Below are 19,606 nucleotides of genomic sequence, written 5' to 3' on the forward strand. Positions count from 1 at the left end.
AAATCCCAGAGAGAATAATGTCTGCTTTCTTACTTTGTCATCTGATTTTGAAGTAAACATCTAAAGGAGAATGATTAGAGGGCTTGAGGCCACAGCGAGTCTTTCTATCTGGTGAAGGATTGTGGAGGCATGAAATGAGCACAATGTAAAAAGAGTAAACATGGTGGCGTTTATATGCATCTCAAACTTATGACAAATACATAAAGATAAGGCTGAAAACCAATAATGGCTTTCATTAACTCATACAAGCCTTTTTTGTCTCACAAAAGGACTTAAGGACTTTGTAACTGTTAAATCTCTACAGAACCTTTTGCAGTTTGTAAACCATCGTGACGTACGTGTGCACAGGCAGTTTGGCAACAGAAGTACAGTGGAGTGCAAGTGCTTCTCACGCTATGCAACCATTGGATTGGATACAGTCTATTGTCATTGCACAGAGTACAGGTACACAGGCAATGAAATGTATCTGCATTTAACCCATCCTTTGTTTTTAAGGAGCAGTGGGCTGCAGTGATGCGCCCGGGAGGTACAGTGACTTGCTCATGGACACTTCGACTTGCAACTAATGGGGAGAGCGGGGATCGAACCGACGACCTTGGGGTTGTAGGACGACCCCCTTACCCCACTGAGCTACAGCCGCCCACCATGTCCACAACCAAAGATCTGTGTGCGACTATTGAGCAGGTAGAGATCGAGATATATATAAACATACATGGAATTTGGTGGAGCAACCTTACGCGTAACGTTGTACCAAGAAGAAATGGCGAGCAGAAGTCATCACCAGATGCTTCCAAAACTACGTTATCTGTCACATATACATAGTTTTAAAATATTGATGTGACATCGAAAGTGTTTTTGATCGGTCCAGTCGCAGTGAACCCTTCAATAGCTAGCAGCCTCAGACGGTTCAACAAGTGAGCTTGTGAGTAAGTGACTGTCAGTAAATGTGTCTGTGGTTGCTCGTAGGGAGCAACGGCCATGTTGCTCTGAAACCGTCGGAATCGTGTCTGAATCCTGTTGGAGTATCAATTGTGACAACCGAACATGCAACATATACTGTTAACAGTTTTAATTCAACGTTTAAAGCGTCCTCACTCGTCTGGATGTCTGGGGCCAAACGCCACTTCCGTTGCCACATGCACATGCATATTTTTGTGGACGTCGGCTGTAAATACTATACTTATTATCATCAATGGGTAAAAGATACATTTGGGATATTCTTTACCATAAACATTAAAGTATAAACAGTTTAGCTAAATATCCCAGTCAATTTCAGAGTAATGCCAGGTTTCAATCTTGTATTGTCGCTTTCAACTACATAAGATCTATTTTATTACCTAACATAGTTTCTGTCACGCTATAAATACTTTAACATCCTCAGCGATGCAGGTACATTGTTGAACTCATAGAGATTGGAGCCTCAACTTAGCATCACTGTTGCAGACACATGCTTGCACACACTCGTGTAAAGTAAAGATTCAATCTCACACACTGAAGGCAGTAAACAGCCCGTGTCAGATGTCCTACCTGCTGTTGAACGACACGTACAGACTTCCTTATGGCCACCATCTGTGGTGATCCAACCACTCAATCATAAAGAAGGCGGTGTTTGTACACTGCTCGACTACTGAGGGGAATAAACTTAATTGGCCACATTTAATATGAAGAAATACATCATCCATGTGCAGCAGTAAAGCTCTTCCACATGTATTAATCGTTTGAAAAAACAACGTTACAAATGTGAAGACAGTTTTGATAAGACACTATGAGAAGTCAAAGCTGAACTAAAAACAATTTACACAACTGACATTATCAGATTTTGTGTACAACAATATTTAGAAATGACTAATGAAGCATATGTATTTGTGACACTCAAGTGGGATCAAAGTAAATAAATCATTCATTCGGACTTATTTCCTCGAATTTTCTTTCTTTCTTTTCCTAGAAGTTAACGTACGAATCAAAATGTAACAAGCACTCCCTTTTTTTCATCAAATCCTGTGCCATTGACAATTTTCTGATCCGCGACTGCCTTGCCACTCGGGATCTGAGAGGTGGGTACGGAAGGTATTCAGACTCCTTTAAAATGTTCACTCTTTTTTTATTTTAGCAAATGGCTACAATGAAACAAAGTTCATTTTATTTCTCATTAATGTCAAATGGCTGTCCACCAACACTCACCATCCAACCTGATGGAACTGGAGAGGATCTGCAAGGAAGAATGGCAGAGAATCCCCAAATCCAGGTGTGAAAAACCTGTTGCATCATTCCCAAGAAGACTCATGGCTGTGCGAGCTTAAAAGGCTTCTACTCAATACTGAGCAAAAGGGTCTGAATACTTATGACCATGTGATATTTCAGTTTTTCTTTTTTAATACATTTGCAAAAATTTCTACATTTCTGTTTTTTTCTGTCAAGATGGGGTGCTTGAGTGTATATTATTGAGAAATAAAATGAACTTTTTTGATTTTAGCAAATGGCTGCAATGAAACAAAGAGTGACACATTTAAAGGGGTTTGAATACTTTCTGTACACACACACACACACATATACACACATACACACGCACACACACACACAGCACAGTGTACATGTTACTTAAATACACAGCCAAATGTACGCTTGCACAAACAAATTATAAAATTTCCACACTCACGGTCATGTTTACATTGTGAGTACAGGACAGAAGGCAGCAGCGGTCTCTACACTACTGGAAGATGTAATTAGGAGATATGTTCTAGTTAAACCATGTCAGACCTGAAACGCAGGAGATTTAGTCCAGCATACAGATGTAAGAATGTATTGTTGTTATACATTAAAAGATAAGAAATAGAGAGTCGTGTTTTTAAATCTGGACTAGTCTGTTCCTAAAATATGTTGCATGGAAGATATTTGATCATAATATACTCAAAGGGAATTTATTGTTTGCATTTTGTCAGGCATGTGCAACGTTTCAAGGATATACTACGTCATCTCTATTTTTCTGATATTAATAGAAAAACATGGATAATTTCCTTTATTTGTATAATGAGGTTCATTCGGTTTTATTAGACTTTGATTTCTGATCTAGCGAGGATCCATGTCACATACATTTTGTCATCAGAGGGTGGAACGCGACTGCAAACCGTCAATTTGGTGTGACTGCACGGACAAGTCCAGACAGGTTCGTGCTATCTGGATCGCACAATGTGCAATCTATTGCCCATTTGTGGATCATCCAAAGGGACAGAATGAAAACAACAAGAAGGCTTCCGATGTGCCCAGTTGTCTGTGTCCGCATCTGTTTGGGAGTTTAACTGAGACTTAAGTCTGACCACATGCTTCTCTCTCCATAAATGATGGATTGACTAACCCTTAGGTGCAGCCTGTAGTATAGTGGTGAGGTTGCAGATTGCAACCAACTCAAACTTCTTATGTGTGCCAAGCATGCAGGAGAACTACGGTGTGACCAAGGCTAAACTGTCAATTGCCCCATCTAAAGCCAGTCAACAGGTTTTAACCCTTGTGTTGCCTTAGGGTCATTTTGACCCGAATCAATATTACACCCTCCCCCCGCCTTAGGATTAATTTGACCCCATTCAATGTTTAATGTCGGTGTTCTTTCGGTAGTCAACAAACAAACATAAAGTGCCTCACACTTAAACTTGGAAAACAATATTAATTCTAATAATTTTCTGGAGGTTTTAATTGCTGGCGTCAAATTGAACCCAAAGGGTAAAATATGTTAGTAAATATAAAGGTAACAGGAGGGTGAAACATTGAATCGGGTCAAAATGACCCAAAGGCGGGGGGAGGGTGTAATATTGATTCGGGTCAAAATGACCCTAAGGCAACACAAGGGTTAACTGTAGAAACATGGTGGTGCAACATAGCAGACTCCTTGAGGAGGAGTCTTTATTTAAATGGCTCATTCAAAGGCAACAAAAACCACAATTCTCATTTTCAGGTCATCATACACAAAAGAAAACTTACTTCATAATATTATATTTCATTTATGCCAAGAGATATCCCTAAATAGTAAACATATTCGGATAAGGACATTTTGGCTGCTCGGTTTGTCTTGCTTTCCCCACAACTGTGAGGAGGAAAAGTAACGGATAGGACGCCATATAACACTTTTCCATGAGGTCATATTTGGATACTCATTCTACTCATTCTAAATGTTAACTCTTTGTCACAATAACAGGGCACATGTTGCCTTGGCGTTGTGTTTCTGCTGCTGTGCTGGTGCAAATCTAAATCTGCACAAGTGTGATACAGACGCGCCTCGACGAGCTCACAAACACCGAGCAGAGTGTGAGGTACAAGCACTAAAATTGAGATGAACATCGAAGCTGAATGGAGAAATCTAAATGCTAATGCGGCAGGAGGCGGTGCAGGGGAGGAAGTTTGTTTGTCTGTATTTCCCACATTCTGTGTGATCGTTGCCCGTGATATTTTAAATATCGACATCGTGTTTTTGATTGATGCACCCGCAGCTCAGACACATGTGATTCCCCTGGTGATGTGTTTGTTGTCTCAAGTTGCTTTTAAAACTCACATATCAATGTGTTGATTGTCAGACCTCTTTCATTATCCATAAATGCTAAACCTATACCTTTGTAGCATTTTTTGCAATGGTGATATAAATACTTCAATCGCACAAAAATAACAACAAGACGTCCGATAAGATGTGAGTGAGAGAGGAAGAAAGCCAACATAATATATGATCACAATAAATAAAAAAGTATATACATACAAAGCTGAGGGAAGTCTCCCTCAGCTCTGTATATATAGAGCTGAATTATCCTGCTTTCTAAACCACTCACTGTGAGAGATGTTCAGCATCAGCCCATTAATAAACGGATCACCCCCTCTGAGAGCCGTGATGATGTTCAGTTTGCTCCCAGCATACTTCCACAGCGTGTTCAGGGAAATACACTCTCAAATGCATGCACAGATGCACAGATGCAGGCAAGGAGCATACAATATGTATCATGCACAAGAGAAGGGGCTGGAAATAAATAAGTGAACTGACCAATGTTGTTATTCAGAGCTGGACAATAAGAGCACAGTTGTATTTGTGAATAAATAAAGGCTGTGTCAAATTAAATTAAATGCATGATGATCTGTGACACACCAACAACATCATAAAGAGCTATAGATCATATCAATGCTCTGCTGAGAAGAGATTGATTACAGAGCTCTGATAAACCCACACGATTAGATTCAGTATCGGGAGACAAATGATACCTCAGCAGATTGCAGTATGATATATTTATATTGAGAGAGAGAGAGAGAGAGAGAGAGAAATAAGAGAGAGAAACTGTGAGAGAAACAAACCTGCTCAAAGAATTCATCCATAAAGCCTTTGTCAATCCCCACAGCAACTTCATCTTCCTCCTCTGTCGTCTCCTTCCCCTGGACAAACACACAGACGATACAAATTATTTCAAACAGCTGGAAGATAAATGGATGAACGGGACAACTTCAATGCAAAATGTAAGACATATTTGTGTGACTGTTACACTGGGCTGGAACATGTAATGAATAATTCAAGGTTAAATAGAACAGCATTAATACTCGCCCGACGAGGAGCACTTAATGACACTTGTAATCAGAACAGCAGGTGAAGTGATTCGCAAGTTATTATTGAATTAGAACCTGGGGGCAGAGAACACACATCTCTGCCTCCATCTGTCTCATGGATTGTGGAGGTCTGGATCGTGGTCCATGCCTCCTACCAACTATTCATACATTCTGTCATATTCATTGAATTCTGTATAGCCCAATGTCATGAATTACAAATTTGCCTCAGAGGGCTTTACAATCTGTACACATACAACATTCCTGACCTTTGACCTCACATCGGATCAGTGACAACCCCCAAGAAATAGAAGAAAAAAAATTCACAGGGAAAAAAAGGGAAGAAACCTTCAGGAGAGCAACAGAGGAGGATCTCTCTCCAGGATGGACAGATGCAATAGATGTCATGTGACCAGAAGGAATCATTACAGAGTTACAACACATTCAATGACTATAGTTCGTAGTAGGCATGGACCACGATCCAGACCTCCACAATCAATGAGACAGAAGGAGGTAGAGAGAGAGGGTCCAGGGGGAGGGCGGGGCACATCAGCAGGGCCATGGCAGGAGGCATCAGACACATCCAGGTCCAATGGACCCTGTGAGACGTGAAGTCACAAATCCTCCGGAGAGGAAGCAGAGTTAGTCATGTGGGATGGAGGGAAGTAAAATCATCCATAAGGAGAGAGAGAAGAGGAGAGAGGAGCTCAGTGTATCCCCCAGCAGCCTCTAAGCCTATAGCAGCATATCAAGGGGCTGGACAGGTGAACCTGATTCAGCCCTATAACTATAAGACCATCAAAGAGGAAAGTCTTGAATCTACTCTTAAATGAGGTGACTGTGTCTGCCTCCCGGACTGAAGGTGGAAGCTGGTTCCATAAAAGAGGAGCTTGAACTTTCGAGCCAATGATTCATTCTGAAATATTCATTTCTAATGACATATCATCCATTACAATAGTACACCAGCAGGGATCTCATGTGGCGTCATCTCATTCATCTAGCCTCTGTCAAACTAATTCACTTCCCCATTAGCGGTCTCTGAGATCCACATCAACCCTGTGGAGAAGGAATATAGTTTTCATATTTTTCTGATTTAAATGGCTTCTTATTCTCATACCCCAGACAATCTTAATGGGGAAAATAATCTCAAATGAATGGATAATGAAAGATAATCATTAAATAATAATTCAAACTTCTATAGCGCTTTTCTAAATGCACAAAGATGCATTGAAATCTCCTAATTTAAGAACATACATGCAACTACAGAATCTCATACAATTCATATAACACGTCACAACAAGAATCAAATCCTATCAATCATCAGCGAACCTCAACCCTCCCAATTCTAAATGTTCTTTAAAAGATTCTCTCTGACCCAAAAGCAAAAATCCCTGATGGCTTGTTTGAAAGAAGGGGGGGGGGGGATTCCTTAAAGTGCAGGAGGAGAAGAAACCACCTTCACAAGTAGGAGGTTGCATGATGTTGTGGGACTCATGCATTGCCTTTTAATAAAAGGGGTCGGCTGTAGCAGGGAGAGTGGTGGTCCTGTAACCGTAAGGTACCCGGTTCAATCCCCGCTCTCCCCATCGCATGTCGCAAGACACTGAACCCCCAACTCTCCGGGCGCTTCACTGCAGCCCACTTATAACTAAGGACGGGTCAAATGCAGAGAAAACTCACCCCACATCTAAATAAAAGTGGACATTTCTTTTTCTTTTTTCTAAAAAGGTGCCGTTGTAAAACTGTAGTAGAACAATAATGAAAACATTCGGTCCACTTATAGTTCGTCCGGACAAAGACACTAATGTGCACGCATTAGCAGAGCAGAGTGCAGGAAGCTGGAGAAGCTTTTTTATCCAATACATCGAGGGAGCGCTTTTCAGTCACAGGAATGGGCTGCCAGGTATTTAACAGATGAATTCTCCCTGACTGTTTAATATTGACTCCTCCGCAAATCGCGGACTTCAGCTACTTCGCCTGGAGCCAGACCCAGGAGGGGAGCTTGCCACCGAGCGTCTGGTGGCCTTCGACCATGGGGCCCGGTCAGGCTCAGCCCGAAGAACCAACATGGAGCAGCCACCCTGTGGACTCACCACCCGCAGGGACAAGCATCGGAGTCGGCTGCTAAGCAGACCGGGCGGCGGGCCGGGCAGTGACCGGGAGGAACGGCTTCTGAACCCGAGAGGTGTCTCGCTGCTGAACTTCTGTGCTCGCCACAGTTTGTCCACAACAAACACTGTGTTCGAGCATAAGGTGGCTCGTAATCTGTTCCCAGAACACCTTAGGCTGGAGATCAACGATCTTTTTGTTGATTTAAAATCAACAAAAACAGAATCCACTGAGACCTAAATTATCACAAAGCTAAAAGCTAAAAGAGCATAGCCAGAATGAAGATCTTTTCAATTTGTAATTTGTTATCTTTTTTCATGATGCATTACTTATTTCCAAGAAGTGTATGAGCACATCTCTGGTAATACAAGATTAAAGTTGTGCTTTTGTGTGATTCTTTGTGGAAAACTCAAGTTTTACCACTCGATTAATTTAACTAATTGATAGTTGACAAAATTGTACGCGTTATTCGACTTAGGATTTCTTTGGTCAAGGACATTAATTTTTCTGTTGCTTTGATAATCAGTATTTAAGCATTCACATCATCAAGACTATTTGTTTTTGAGCGGAAATAGATTTTTTAATTTTATTTAAACATCCAGAAATAAATAAATCTCTATGAGGAACTAAAGTTTGAAGCAGATCATACCCAAACAAATGTAACACACGACAATCCCAAAATAAATATATTTTTGTTTCTTCCTCAATTGGGCATCACAAAGAAAGATTAGCATATATCTGGTGTTTACTTTGCAATTATGGATTGGTGCTTCAGCACCTTTTCTTGTCATCTCAAACACAAATCCATTCTGTGGATAGTAAACGTGTGATGTGCCGACCGGGAAGGGAAGATATGTAGGGAAATTGGGAGAAGAACAGTGGGAGAGGAACCAGTTTTTGTAAAAAGTGAAGTCTGGCCCCCTGAGAGGACAGCGAGGCAAATGGCACAAAACTATGAGTCTGAAGAATGCAGCGCCACTGTGATCACGATAATATTATCTAAGCCCACTCAAACTATATGTCATCCAACAAAAACTGATGCTCTAATGGTTTCACTCCTAACTTAACAATTTGGAGATAAAATAATGTATCATTATTGAGCTCAACTGTCATGACAACAGTCAATATGGTGGGTGTCATTCTTGGCGTAAAACTCCTCATGTGAGAATAAAAAAAGCTTTGGTGTTGGTGCATTCCAGGAGCTGCAGGAGCAGAGAGAAAAGAGGCGACAGCAGCAGGAGGCAGAGGAGGAGGACGGCGAGCAGGGAGTCAGAATAAGCGTTGAAAGCATGAGTAATGTACTTCACCTCCACAGAGAGATGCTCTCTCTCTCCTGCAGAGAGGGAGAGCCTTGGTCAGTTTCTTTTCTTTGAGTGGTCGAGAGGGGAGAAGACTGACTTTTGATGTAGCCGAAAACTCCACCTCCCACCAAGATCTGAAGCTCCTGCTGAGACACATAGATGCTGGGAGAGGACTTCAATGCTGCCACTCTCGACTCAGAACTACAGACTTCAACTCGGCCATCCGCACGCAGCAGATGCTCCGAGCCAGACTTGCAAACATGCATGACACACACAACAGCTGACACACTGATAATATAAAGTACAACAGACGGTTATCCCACTGAGAGATCATGACTACACAAGGCGGTCCCCATTAGCCCATAATCCTTCACGTCATCCTGCCTCTGGGGCTCACACTCGGGAGAAACACCCCGGTAGAAATAGTGACCTGATTATGCTGTTTATTAGATTAGAGAGTTGTCTTAGGCACCGTGGCAGCAGGGAGTCGCTCCATAAAAGACAAAAGGCCGAGCCTGGACATCCAGTGGAAACAGGAAATGTAGTTCACGGGTGAGGGAGCGAGAGATAAAAAAAGACATCTAGTGTGCAGGCTGCAAAATCACAGCAGTCAGCACAGATACAAGAGGGGGAGAAACAGGGGACCACAGTAATTATTGAAAGCTGTGTAAGTGTAATTGTATATCAGGCGACATAGAGACAGAGTGTGTCGATGGGTAAGTAAGTGTTCAGACCCGTTTCACAGTTTCATTTTAGAGGAGTAGAGACGGTTCAAGTGGAGCTGGCCAGTACTTTATTGTACTTCATTGCAGACAGGTGCCCTGTATCTTTCTATTACAGCCAAATCAAGCAGCTTCCCATTGGAAATGACTCATACAAATCTGTCAGTTTACACAGAGGAACACTGAGAGCATAACCAGGTTTATTATCATAATACCGCGAGGTAACATAAATTATGGAGAAGTGTTCACTTATACACACACACACACACACACTTGAACATTTGATCTTTTATTCATGTTTCCTACAGTAGAGAAATAAAAATAAATGAAACAATGAAAACTGAATTGCAGACATTTATTCTTCTACTGTACATACGCATAAATGTTGTGTCTTGTTCATATTTCAAATACAGAAATGACCAGTTTTGGATTTGTAAAGAGTTCCTGAAGAGTTAAAGAAATGAGGGGCCTCACGCTAACCACAGTAAGTCATATAAAATATTTACTCCGATATTTTCATTTATATAGAGCTACATTGCCAATGCATGAAATATTCATACAACTTGAATTTTCTGATTATGTGAATGCTCTCAAGGATCATCTCCCCCACCCACCTCATATAACGTGAACATAGCAACCTTAAACAAAATTCTCATTTCTCACTTACCTCTGTCAGTATCTAGCCATGCAGGTATTGGAATTAATGCAGGTATTATGTATAAACGATATTAAAAAAGTATGCGAGAAAGTTATATCATTCAAACTCCTTCTACGGTCAGAAGTCAGATATCTCTAATCACTATACAAAATATATTTATTATTTGTAATTTTAGTCACACAGAAAAAAAATTATTTTCACTTCAATGTTTAGAAAGTGCAATGTGTAAGATCTGACCACCTGATCCTAACAAATTGGAGGGCGCATTTCACCTCAATTATTGGGTCCAGAGAAGCACATTCTAGTCATCAGTTACGCATTTGATTTGATTTGATTGTACCCTGGCGGCAGGGAGAGTGAAACAATCTGAGGCAGAAGTCTTGACTGCAGTCACACTTACAGACACCAAACTTTCCAGTTTCATTCTTACCTATATTCTGAACGTTTTTTACAGAGTTTGTCTTCGTATAAGTAATCAACTGGGGAAGTTTTAAAGTGGTATCTTTTAGCTTCCGTGAATATAAAATGACATCATGGTGGCTACTTTAAACCACTATTGATTTACTGATTAGTTATGGCAAAATCAAACTAAACAAAGTCCAACGCAGAAAACAGATAACATGAACACAATGCCAGACAAAGGCCAAATTAAGTCGGACAGAAATGTCAATATAGTTATCAGAGTTTCAGATTATGTTGTCTTTTTATTGTATATCTCCATTGACAACCGTCACAGACCTATAATTGTCACGCTTTAACAGGCCACATGTTGGCAGATCATTTTCCTGTGACTTATATGGGATTTTCTTGTGTTTCATGAACATAAACCTAGCTTCTGTTTGCATTCCAGTGAACAGCAGCTCTGTCCGAAGTCAACAGGCTGCAGCGAGTGGAATTCAGCAGTAAAACAAAGAAGAAGAAGAATGTGGGTGGGAGAAGAGAAGAAGTGCTGCCATCGCAGCAGCACTGAGTGTGTGCATGTGCAACAATTCCTCTTTTTCGTAACAATCCTCCTCAAAATCCTCCCCCTTTAATCATCTTCCTCTTTCTTTCCCATTCTCCCTGTCTGTCATGTTCTCGCCTCCTTCTCTCTCACCCTCCTTCCTCCAGACTTCAGCATCACCACATAATCATTACAGCAGCTGGCCCACACAACATGGACTCAGCTACCTTTGTCTCGCTCTCCCTTCTCACGACTTCACTTCCCTTTTCTTCTGAAACACCTCATTATCCCTCTTCAAGAGCACGTCAACAGTCGTTCATCAAACCAAGCGGATGTACCCGTGTGTGTCTTATTGCCTGGTTGTTAGGTTTTAGAGCATGTGTTTTCAATTTGTATTAAAGAATGTAAGCCCTATGAATTATTGTTTACTCCACATGGTTATAATTATTAGAAGAAGATTAATAATTACAATTATATTATTGCTGTGTTGTTTATTCTATACCGGTCACCCTGAGAGCAAAAGGTTCCAGGGTCACATCTGGTTAATGAGCAGACACAGGAACAAGGGTTTGTTTCATGTCTCCCCACATACCTCACGCACACCTCCATCACACACTCATGGTCATAAAACTCAAGCGTATAAGAAAAGGAGTTTCCTCAGCTGTTTGTATAACCATTTGCCTCAATAAAAGGACTGTCGGGGGAGAATTGAGCCAGTGTTTTGGAGACGTGCAGAGGCACAGCTCAGGCATTCTCCTTGTGACAAGTAAAACTATGCGCTCGAGTCTGTCATCTGTGGTCATTGGAGTTGGTCTGATAATGGAACTAGCGGGGCTTTATCTTTAAGGTGAAAACCCCACATTAATCCTGAGGGAAACATTGTATTCTGCTACGTATTTTGGTCAGATATGGTTGGGATGACAAATAAACGTTATCGTGCGATCTCATCTCTTCTTCATCTGTTAATCTTAATACACATGGTATCCCTCTTTGGCTCTTGCTCCCACTTTCCTCTGTCTTTCATCCTCGTCTGCCCTCTGGGTCCCTCACATCGGTTTTTTTTTAACCTTTGACAGTGAAATCATCAAAGAGATGCCATTTAAACATTCCTAGAAACTAATTTACAAACTGCCACTCAATATAAAAGATTAAATAATGATTTAGAATGCGATATTAGTGCGTCTTGCAACAAATCAATGATGATCAATCAGAATTGAAATGCCTGCAGCTGCCAGAGAAAACTCTTCCTGCTGCAGGGACTCAGATTAAATGACAGACCTTTGAGACTAGAGGATGGACGCTTACTTCCATTTTGTCTTGTTAGCTGGTAATTTGCCGATGAGTATGGATATTAATACACACATGACATGCTGTTGAGGATGTTCATACACAATATGTGTGTCGGCGCAGGGTGTCGTTCAGCGTTCGGGCTTGCAGGAGTGTGAGAGAAAATGTAAAAGCTTCGGTTGAACGTTAATTACAGATCACAGGCAGGGAAAAGAGAAGTGCTCCCTTTCCCTTCTCATATTATACCATATTTCCTGGGGGGTATATTTAGAGTGCCTCGTTGACCATGAACGATTATGACAGCACCAGTGTGGCACTACCGTCAAATTGTAGATATGGGGGGGATGTAACAGAGCGAGAGTGAGAGTGATGTGAAGGAATGGCAGGATGTGATGGCAGCAAGACGGGAGATGAACGAGCTGGAGGACCTAAAGTACAGAGACAATATCAGAAAAAAAGTAGGAATGAGACAGATGTGCACAATTTAAAAAGAACTAAACATTATTTTCGATGCCGAGTTGCTTCCTTGATTAATTCATTAATATTTTGTCTTTAAAATGTCAAATATATTAAGTTTTCTACGTTTTTTTAAAAATCCTCTCATTCCAGAAGCTGGAACTGGGAAATTGTCTGTTTGAAAACTCTTAAAAATAATAAATTCTCAAAGTCGCTGTTGAATAATAGTCTCAAAGTCAAAGTATTTAAGCTCTACATATTTGACATTGAGAAAAAAACTGTCCAAGGAAAAATAATATCAGTCATTTCAGCAAACAGCTGAAACTATAATTGTTGTGCATCAGGAAGTGAGGGGGAATAGTGAGATCAGTGGTTTGCCACAAAGGCCGCAGAAGAAGGATGTTGTTGTCCATGGAGGGGTCAATGGAATATCGAACCGCGGTCTAAATTGACTGCTATTAAGGACTCACTGATCATTCATTGTCATCATTGAACCCAGGATCGCACAACACAATGCAGTGTGGTAGTCACAAAGAGAAACAGCTGTAGTGATGTGTGTGCTTCTTTACACCAGGCCGAATGTAAACAGCAACCACAAAACAATTCTCTGGGCAGACATTATGGCCGGCATAACATCAAAATACAAAAATCAGGGAACCACTGTATTTATGTTCCAGATGTTGTGAAAAGGTTCTCAAACTTACAGCAGACCAACACAGTTAACAACTTAGCTGGTTAACATCGTGGAGCTTCTAGCAGATAAGAGTCCGATACTTCGGAGTAATTGGTGGAGGCCAAAAATAAAGCTAAAAGAGAGTGAGTATTTCCCCCACATTTGCTTGGTGGCAAAACTCAAAATATATGCCAAGATTGCTCCATATCTGTTGGATGTGTAAATTAAAAAATTGTACTTAGAGGTTTGTAATATCAAGTTTAAATGTTATCACCTTTCAACTTGATATTACAAACTTCAATATATACTCACTTATTATGTCAGTATAATGTTCATGGCTTCCACGTCTTGATGGCAAATAAGGTATTGTGTTGCTTACACGGACGTCTTAGTTAAAAATGCATGTTCAGCCTCACATTGGCAAGATTAAGAATATTATAATTATGAAAGATGATCACCCAACAAAGACGGACAGAGCTGCGTAGAGCCAGATGATGCCGGTTACAGCTCATGGCCTCAATCTCCAACAAGTATCTGTGATAAAAGCCGTGATCTGCGCTGCTCAAGAGCCACTCGGCCATGATCGATTAGAAAGCGATGTGAAAGGGGAGGACTGCACATGACAAATGACCCAAAGCGTATTCTCCCACAGCCGATTGGGGAAGCTTTGATTACAGAATCATCTTTATTTATCATCAGGATTTGCGTTCGCTGAGGCCTTATGCTGCGTTCACACCTAAAGCATGCCGGTGTGAACGCAGCATCAGGAGCTGCTGTTCTTTTTGAGGAACACAACAATAAGCAACAGGACCAAACCCATCAGCAGACACTGAAGGGAATCTCACAGGTAGAAGACAATACAAATAAAAGCCCTTATCTCATGCTTTACTGTACATCCATCGTGTCGTGCACAGCAGTCCGTCCGTTCACACATGTAAAACATAACTATTCCCTGGTGAAATGCCAGATGTCACACTCATTTCATGGTTCATTAATGCAGTTATGCAGCCTCTGTGTAGATGACTAATGTGTGTGTGCCGGTGCCTTTCTTACGATTTAGTGTGAGGACAGCGCACTTTGATGCTGCTTCATTCTCTCCACCTCTCATCTCAGAGATAAAGTGTCATCTGTGGAGCACAAGCAGAAAGCTGCCGGCTCCAGAGCCATTTCAAGAGGCTTGAAGCTTTGAACGAGGGCAAATAAAACCTCTGACCCGCGAGGATCAGCGTTCGATTCAACAGCAACCAACACATAGGTGGTTTTTTTCAGCTGTTTGTGTCACAGACAAAGTTTCAACAGCCAAGATCGGGTCCAGGACAGAAGAACAACAAGCAAGGAGATGGAATAAAAGGGAGATGAATTTCAGCAGAGAAAAAAGAGAAAGAGTAATCCAAAGAAACAAGAGTGAAAGACGCACAGAGCTTTTTTTAGTCGGTGCTTCACATCCATCCTATTAGTTAATGGGTCACTCCAATACCAGACAGGCAGTGAGTATCTTCTCACGCACGCATGCACACACACACACACACACACACACACACACACACGGAGGACATTTATTGTACGGTATCTGTTTCGCCAAAAACCTTATCAGTCATTTATAATCTTGGTCTCATGAATAGTATAGTTTAATGAATGATGTCAAAGCAGTCAGTCTGAGAAAGGGAGAAAGTAAAGGGGGAGACTGGAAGTCATCTGAAAAATCAATCACTGAAAAGAGCAATAACGGAGGAACTCGACTCACCGAGAGGATAAGAGGAAAGAGAGCCGTATTATTAAATTGAGATGGAGATGGGAAAAGAGGCAGATATGGTCAATTAAATGACAAGACAGAAGGGAAAGAAGACGGTGCTGATGAAATGTCAGGATAATAACTATTAAAAAATAAATCACATTTGATTGCTAACAGTTTCTGTAATGTTGAAAATCTGTAATAACCTAATTATTATGTTTCCCCCGTAGGTTTCAGGGCTTGAAGACGGCTGACAAACCAATATCATCAGCGCCATCTGTCACCAAATCACTGCTCAGCCGACTGGGAGTGATGGGACGAGGTGAGGGAGGCTGCACGAGCATGTTAGTGAGCCCAGTGAGACACACAGTTATCAGGCAGCAAGTGAATTAGCTCATGAAGTAGCTGTACCCTCACATGAAGATGAGCAAAACTATCAAAACACTACGAAACAGCCACGATAAATAGTGTCTTAAAATTGTAGAGCTGAAACAGTACAATTATAAAAAGAAGTAGCTGAAACGTGAGCATTTTCTACTTTTCTTGTTTAATGTCACGGTGAATTAAAAAATCTTTGCATTTTTACAATTAACAAAGATGTGATCTTCTGCATGAGGACTTGTTACAAGCAGTGTTCCCTATTTTCTGGTAAGATTAATTTCTAGATGTTATACCCTAGTGTCAAGCTTTTATACAACCACACTGTGCTGATGTCCAGACCACTAAGACATCTGCATGAGACTCAAGGAGCTACAATAACTCCAGGCTGCAAATGGAAAACAAAACAATATCAATCCAACGCTGATGGGAAATAACAGTCTGCAACGTGCAATTTACTACTATTTTATTTGGTCTGGATTGCCTGAAACTGGTGTGGCTGAAAACGCTCCTGCTTCCATCTCTCAGACATAAAAGATACGTTTAAAAAAAATCAAATAAAAACAAACATTCTGTCGTTCCCAAACGGTTTGGTTGGATATGTGTTTCTCGCTGAAGTTGATGAGGAAGATTTAATGGGGCAGGCTGTATACACTTTCTTCTTACACACTCACACACACACACTCTTACACAAACACACACACACACACTTGCTAAGGCTGACAACATGTATTGTATCTGTCAAGCCAAAAACCTTATCAGTCATCGTCATCTTGGTCTCATAAATATTCTCGTGTAATGACCTGTAGTTTTCACACGGTCAGAATTTAGAATCCTAATATTTCAAGGCTGTATTTTTGTGATTAGGCCAGAGGGTGAAGAATTGAAGGCTGAAACGTGGCTCTCTGAACATGAACATAGCTTTAGAAACTGCAGTTTGAAATTAAACTAAACTAAACATTGTGCCTTTAGTGGTTAAAGGTTATTTTAGGATCAGATCACATGAGATGGCAGAGAGCAATCTAACTGGTGAGATGGGGCGAGCTGGGACCAATTTACCATTTTATAATCACACAGCCAGATCGATCAGACCACAAACCCCCCACCCACAGACACACACACAGACACACACACACACACACACACACACACACACACACACACACACACACACACACACACACACACACACACACACACACACACACACACACACACACACACACACACACACAAACACTATTGCCACAGGTTAGATCATTTGCAATCTCACTTCAGGTAAACTTTACATCCCGAATAGACAACAAATTGTAAATATGAACGTTGCATATTAATTTAATGACCCTATCAAGATTAAATATCATTAAGTACAGAGCGTCTGGTCCCAGTATCTCCCTCTTGAGTCCCAGAGTAATAAGCAGGTCAAAGTGATGTGTCGCTCGGAGAGATAATGACTTTTACTTTGATTTAACGCCTGCATCCTCAGCCCGGCTGGGCTTTAAGCTGCTTCAGTCACGCAGGGATGTTTAGCGGAAATATGATGATGCTTGCTTGTAACAGAACAACATTTGAGCCTCAATCACGCCCCCGAGAGTCACAACTGTTGCTCAATCAGCGCTCCAAAGAAGACATCTTTCACGTTTTCAAAGATCGCCTATTCACAGAGCAGGCGCCCGCTCAGCAATACCGGGGATGCAACCGTAACTCACATGTTTAAGTTCTTGCATGCGGTCCTTCATGGCTCCGGTAAATCACTTATTCCTCCAGTTCCCGACGTCTTCTGGGTGCGTGCGGTGATGGAGCGGCGGGGCGGTGACCGACCGGATGAGGCGAGGAGAGGGTGCGCGTCTGGCGGCGACGAGAGGAGATTTCACCACGTTGGTTTGGATGGTGCCGGGTGACGCGCGAAAAGGTGAGGCGAGGCCTTCCGCCGTTAACCCATTACACACCTTCAACTTCCTCCTCAATCTGCACTAATTGGTCTTTCTGCTGAAACGGAACTCCTTTCTGGAAGTTTCTTTTTGTTCCGGTAGAGTCGGTCTGTAACGGCCACGGCTAGACTGACAAGAAGCGACCAGCTGCGGCAGTCCGGCTGAGAGACTCGGGTGGGTTTGATTATGGATTGAGCAAGTTCAGAGATAACGCCCAGGCGGCTGCCCGCGTGCCGCGGCGCACAGCGACCTCTGTCGGCTGCATGTGGGACACACTTATGGAAGTAGGATTTAAATATATTACACATTTTTCCATCTACAAATTAGAGTACACTCAGAATGTGGAAGTACTTATCATCGAGAAATCTATATGTGTAAATATACAAAAACATGTCTTAAAGAATACACAATGTACATCCTGTTACGATCATGCTTTGTCTTACTATGACTGTATTGATGGGAAGCTTAACATTTAAATATTATATAATTTCTTTCTCAAAGTATTTAATTCAGTTTATTTTATATAGCCCAATATCACAAATTAATAATTTGCCTGAGAGGGCTTTATACATGTGTCATACGTGTGTTAATAACTGCATACAAAATATAGTTGAGTTCCTTTAGTTGTCCTTTTTGAGATGCCTTCATATGTCCATGTGGGACTTTCAATTATTATTATTTTTGTTGTGGTTTATTTGATAAAGGACAATACACATTCATAAAATCGTTTCTGTAAATGTGCCAGTTAGCCAAAAGGCTATTTTTCATCTGTGGTCCCAAGAGGCAGATGTCAAAAAACAAACCTCGATAAATAAGGTTACACATACAATGTTTGTACAATATTTACATTTTCCAATGTGTGCACAAATTAGTAGTGAGTACTTTTAGACATTGTAAAGTACAAACCTTAACATGCAACGAGAAGACTCACATTTAAAACAGATGAAGCAAATAAAATAAGGGAGAACTATGTTCAAATAAATTATATATAATAAATAAATTGTATCCATTAAAGTAGTATGGACTGAACACATATAATTACCTTTTCAAGTCAACATTTCTCTATGTTATACAGTAGGTATTTTATGCGCTCTACTGATAATAACATCTACATAATCTATCAAGCGTAAACAAATATTTGTTCCCAAAATGATTTTGTGACGTTTCCAGCAGTAATGTGAGATTTGATTAAAAGTTCATTTAGTTCCCATTCCTCTTATTAGCCAGATGTTTGCTCAACACATACTCCATATGATATGATATGATATATGATATGATATAGATAGATAGATATATACTTTATTAATCCCCAAGGGGAAATTTGTCGTCACAGTAGCAGCACCAATAAACTAAACACACGAGAATAGAATATAAAATATAAAAAACAGGGATGAAAGATATCAGATGTATCAAGTAAAAGGTTTATTACAAAATGAAGTATATATATGTAAACAAACGAAATTTTTTGTATATATATATAGATATATACACAGTAACAAATATAATACAATGACTATATATGTATATAAAGTAAAATATAAATACAAAATAAAATATATATGTATATATATATACTGCAGTGTAAAATTAAATTAAATATTAAAATATTAAATAAAGACAGAGTGTGCAAAATGCAAAGTGTGTTTATGTGTGTAGTGTAAATAAATGAAATGTGTGAAGTGCAGATCAACATAGTGTAAATATGAAGTTATTATTACAGTTATTGCACTATGATCTGGCAAGAGGTGATCTGTTATAGAGCCTCATAGCCGTCGGCAGGAATGTTCTCCTGTATCTGTCCTTGTGGCAGCGGAGCGTGAGGAGACGTTTGGAGAAAGTACTCCTCTGTCC

The 19,606-nt window shown here is 40.7% G+C and overlaps 1 protein-coding gene across 6 annotated transcripts in view; it reads right to left on the reverse strand.

The window, feature by feature from the left end:
- stx1a (syntaxin 1A (brain)) overlaps positions 1 to 17,904 on the reverse strand; it is a 55,481-nt gene extending 37,577 nt beyond the window's left edge. For all 6 annotated transcript variants that reach the window (XR_008834786.1, XM_056440443.1, XM_056440444.1 and 3 more), the window contains exons 1-2: positions 17,534 to 17,904; positions 5,323 to 5,400 (exon numbers count right to left, since the gene is read on the reverse strand). Coding sequence is in view for 5 of the 6 variants with exons in the window: in XM_056440443.1 (XP_056296418.1) it covers positions 5,323 to 5,400; positions 17,534 to 17,563 (108 nt within the window). In the remaining variant the exon portion in view is untranslated. The remainder of the gene's footprint in view (positions 1 to 5,322; positions 5,401 to 17,533) is intronic.
- Between the last annotated feature and the right edge of the window lie 1,702 nt (positions 17,905 to 19,606).

The sequence above is a fragment of the Pseudoliparis swirei genome, chromosome 20 (genome assembly GCF_029220125.1).
Source record: "Pseudoliparis swirei isolate HS2019 ecotype Mariana Trench chromosome 20, NWPU_hadal_v1, whole genome shotgun sequence".
In the NCBI taxonomy this organism is placed as follows: domain Eukaryota; kingdom Metazoa; phylum Chordata; class Actinopteri; order Perciformes; family Liparidae; genus Pseudoliparis; species Pseudoliparis swirei.